General features: G+C 35.5%; 1 protein-coding gene across 1 annotated transcript; it reads left to right on the plus strand.

Moving 5' to 3' along the window:
• The first annotated feature begins 699 nt into the window (after positions 1-699).
• LOC129247467 (uncharacterized) lies at positions 700-1,459 on the plus strand. The gene is made up of 3 exons (XM_054886600.1): positions 700-924; positions 1,062-1,226; positions 1,304-1,459. The coding sequence occupies exons 1-3, from the start codon at positions 700-702 to the stop codon at positions 1,457-1,459; spliced, it is 546 nt and encodes a 181-aa protein (XP_054742575.1).
• The last annotated feature ends 3,277 nt before the right edge of the window (positions 1,460-4,736 follow it).

The following is a 4,736-nucleotide window of genomic DNA, read 5'->3' on the forward strand; positions in this document are numbered from 1 at the left end:
ATTTCTTCCAGTAGCGTTTTCTTATATGTATGTATGTAAGCAAATGTATAATTGATGCTTACACTCTTTCTTGAGTGTTTCGCCGAGCTCTTACACCTTTATATGATATTTGTGGCGTGCATTTTGATATTTTCCACAAATGGAGGCACCTACAATTTTACGCTGGCTCCCAACTGCCGATGGCTTTTTATGAGAAGGTTAGCGATTGCTTGCTAACAGTGATTTGAAACATTTTTTTCTCTCAGTTGGTATCTCGTGCCCGTGGTTTTGAACCTATGCATACACCGAATGGTAGTCACTCATCAACCCATTCGGCTACGGCGGCCGCGTTTGCGTTACGAATTAGATAACTAACATTTCGAGCTCGAACCTAATCGAGTTATAAATCCCAAGCGAATTAACGGTTCGTAAGTCTATAAACTGCAACCAAACAGAGAAACTCACATTTATGCATATGGAGGATTACAATATGAGCATCAGATTATTTGAAATAATCGCTTTCTAATGTCTCGATGTCGAAAATATTGATTTCCAGAGACAATAAACAAAATTACACGCAATTAAACAAATTGGGGATGAATATTAAAAAAACAGAGATAATAATAAATTATTGAAAGTATAGCAAACTTCAATGAAAATAAATTTATTGCTACACGCGATGTTAAATTAGGCGCATTCCGAAATCGTTCCCACATCAATATGAAATCGCATATGAGTGGTGATGCATTGCTTTGGCTGCTGTTGGTAAACAGTCTCGGACAGTATTGGGCAATTGCCGCACGCGCTTCATTAACCAACATCCAGTGCACCAGCTTCAATAAAAGTTTTTTAAATTTCCCTGAGTGCCGTTTGCGTTTGGTGCAACGCAACTTAAACGAAATCACCATCAGAGTGAAGCTTTCCGAGCCACTGGAGGATGTGACGGTGCGTATGAATGAAAGTGTGCAAAAAAATAATAACAATAAAGAAGCGCAAAATTTTAAACATTTCTGAAGAATTCCGAGAAATATATTTATGTATGTGAGAACTATGCTACTGCTACCTTCATTTTCCACACACAGGTGCACTTGCAGCTTATGAAAAAATCAAATGGCTATCATCCCTATTTAGTCGACACCAAGTTTGACGCCTGCAAATTCATGAGCACAAAAAATAATCCATTGATAAATTACCTGTACGATTTTGTGCGACCCTACACAAACATCAATCATTCTTGCCCCTATGAAGTGAGTGCGAAAGTGAAATATTATTTGCAAATAAACGATAAAATAAAGTAATAACAATCCTAAAATTTCTTATGCAGCACGAGCTGATTTTAAAAAATTTACGCATCGATCAAAGCCTTTTGAATGCTGCCACGATGTTACCCACTGGAGATTACGCCTTTTACACAACTTACACTGTAAATAATATAAAAAGGGCCTTTCTGCAATTATACGTCAAATACAAGGAAAATTAATATTATTTTGTATGAAAAAAGTATCGGAATCAGTTTGTGCTATTTTCTTGGTCATTTTATTCGCTGTATTTTTCTATAAATTCTGGAAAAAATTAAGTAAATAGATATTAAAAAAATTTAAAAAATTTCGGATAGTATGAATTTTGAAAAAAATTTAATTAAAAGGTAAAAAAAAAAAATATTTGTTTTACGTTAGTACGTGTGTACAGGATCAATTGAAAAGTCCGTGCACGAGCAAAAATAAAAACGACTTAAGTTTTTGTAAAACAAAAAAATTTTGTTAAACAAAAAAACATTAAAAAGATTTAATTTTTTTTTAATTTTTAACGAAATTTGGTTGGGGTAAATCGTTTTTATTTTTCGACATAGCCTCCTTTAGGCGTATACACTTCGTTCAGCGCTGTTTTAGTTTAGTAATTTCTTCCGAATAAAAAATAGCTATTTGTCTCAGCAATCACTTCCTCGTTTGTATAAAATCTTTTTTCCCGCCAACCATTTATTCAAATTGGGAAACAGTAGTCCCAGAGAACCGAGTGAGCCAAGCTTGGTGAGAAGGGGCATGTGGAACGAGTTGGAAGCCTATTTCCATTAAGTTTGCGACTACAACTGCTGAGACGTAAACTGGAGCGTTGTCATGTGGAAAAAGAAAAATCACTCGACTTCCTCTTCATTTTCTTGTTATTATTTTCTTATATTTTAATGTTTTTCTTCACACAATTTACAGGTACATATATACAATTTTGTATACATTACAAAAAAATGTATTATTGCAATTCCGTTGATGTTGAAACCCAGCTTTCACGCCATCTCTTTGGTGGACGGCGCGGCCTACGTGTTCCAGATGGTATAAAACTCTTGCTGGTCTAATATTCCCGTCGCTCCAGCCCTTGTCACATGGTCGTTTTAAACTCGAGTCTTCTTCTTGTTTTTAATGCAATTTAAACGTATTTTTCCAGCGATTGATCGGAGTACTTGCATTTAGTTTTGCATATGCGGAATATGCTTCCATTTATCCTGTTTTTATTCCTCCATATTACGTCTTTAAAGAATCCTGTAACAAGTGCACGCGTGGGGCCATTGCTGGATATCTCGACTTCCTCGATTCAAAGAAATATACCGATCTGGCTGAAACTTGTAATGGGTTCTTCCAAGAGATGCTACTAACTAAATATACGCGACAGTAGTGCCCACTCTCTGACTTTGCACGGACTTTTCAAACGACCTTTGTAGTCTTCACATGATTGCTAAAAAACAAAAATTTAATAAACTAATTTTTTTTTTGCAATAGATGTGAATTACAAAAAAATAAATATGTACAATACTTAAATCAAATTTGTGTTTATTAAATAATAATATGAAATTAAACTACCTGTAAACTCTGGAAAAAAGACATAAAGAAAATATTAAAAAATAGAAAAATATAGTGTATATGGTAAAACACAAATATATGATTTCCGAAAAATAATACAAATAAATATAAAATATGTTTCTTATTTTACAATTGATATGAAGTTTAAAAACCGACTATGTAAATAATTGTAAAAATGTTCAGGCACGTTGTTTTTATTTTCTAATAACAAAATATAATATAAATAAATAAAAATCTTAAAGTAAATAATAAAAATATCTAAATTAATAGAAATAAGTATCTAACAATTCTTATTTATTTTGCAGTTGATACGAATTCGGAAAAAAAATTTAATTAAACTTTAATATCGACGTTAACTTCCAATGTTTTCTAAAGAAAAACAAAGAAATAAAATTCTGAAAAATTATAAATTACAAAAAAAACTGTTTTTAAAATGCTTTGAATGTAACCTTCCATGATGATTAAACTAAACATATATAGGAAACTGACTTGGAAGTCACACACCTTAGAAAGAGTCAGGAAAGCGAACCTAGCTTTTTATGCCTGTAAGAGAGCTTTAGGTAAGACCTGGGGAATTAAACCTAAGGTTGCTCATTGACTCTACACTGCTGTCGTGAGACCCATTCTTCTATATGGAAATGTTGTCTGGTGGTGTGCTATGCAGAAAAAAACCTATTCTAATTTATTGAATAAGGTGCAGAGATCAGCGGAACTAGCAATATGTGGCGCCATGAAAACCACGCCATCCATGGCTTTGGACATCATGCTACATCTGCCACCCCTAGATCTCTTCTGAAAATACTCAGCGGCCTGGGCCACTTTAAGGCTCAAAGCGCGCTCACAATGGAGAACTGTCACACATGGACATTCAACCATTTTAGACTCCTACACGGATATACCCAGTGACTGTGATTATCACCCTCCCATTCTTTGCTTCAAAAGGAATTTCCTAATGAAAATCCCTTCTAGACTGGAATGGCTTGAAGAAGATCCAACATCCAACACACCCGTTAAGATCTACATGGACGGATCCAAAATGGACACCGGTGTAGGATCAGGGTTATTTTGCGAAGAGCTTTCTATAAGTGAATCCTTTAAATTACCGGATCACTGTAGCGTTTTTCAAGCGGAAATAAACGCTATTCATGAAGCCTTAAAATGGTTCAAGATAAACAGAATATCATCAACGGATATCTGCATTCTATCAGACAGCCAAGCTGCCCTACGAGCCCTGGATGCATTCCAAACAACATCAAGGAGTGTCTTACGTTGTCGCCAATCTCTAAATGAGATGGCCAAACAATATTGTATAATATTATGCTGGGTCCCAGGCCACAGAGATATACCAGGGAACGGTAGGGCAGACCATCTTGCAAGAGAAGGTACCTGTATGCCAGACATAAGTAATTTTATGGAAATATCTCTCGCAACTTGTAAGCTTCTCATTAAGGACGCACTAATCAATTCTGCAAATCAAAGATGGATTAGCGCTAACACCTGCAAAATTGCTAGGCAAACATGGCCAAGGCTAAATTTACGTCTGTCCAAGAGTATTATAAAACTGAGTAGACTTCAAATCAGGACCTTAGTAGGGGCCCTCACAGGACATTGTCTCATAGGAAATCATGCAAGGAGATTAGGCGTATACACGCATGATTTCTGTCGTAGCTGCAGAAATGAGGAGGAATTGGAAACAATTCAACACCTTTTTTGCACATGCCCAGCTCTAGCCAGAGCAGAAACCGATTTTTAAAATCCTACTTCTTAACGAATATAGATAATCTATACACTTTATGTATCAACAACCTTTTACGATTTGTCAAAAACTCAGGATGGTTCAATATGGACCCATTCCGTGGTCTAAGTGGCATCGTTGTCTCTATGTGCGATGCGGCTGCCAAACCTACC

Source organism: Anastrepha obliqua, chromosome 5 (assembly GCF_027943255.1).
Source record: "Anastrepha obliqua isolate idAnaObli1 chromosome 5, idAnaObli1_1.0, whole genome shotgun sequence".
NCBI classification, from domain to species: Eukaryota; Metazoa; Arthropoda; class Insecta; order Diptera; family Tephritidae; genus Anastrepha; species Anastrepha obliqua.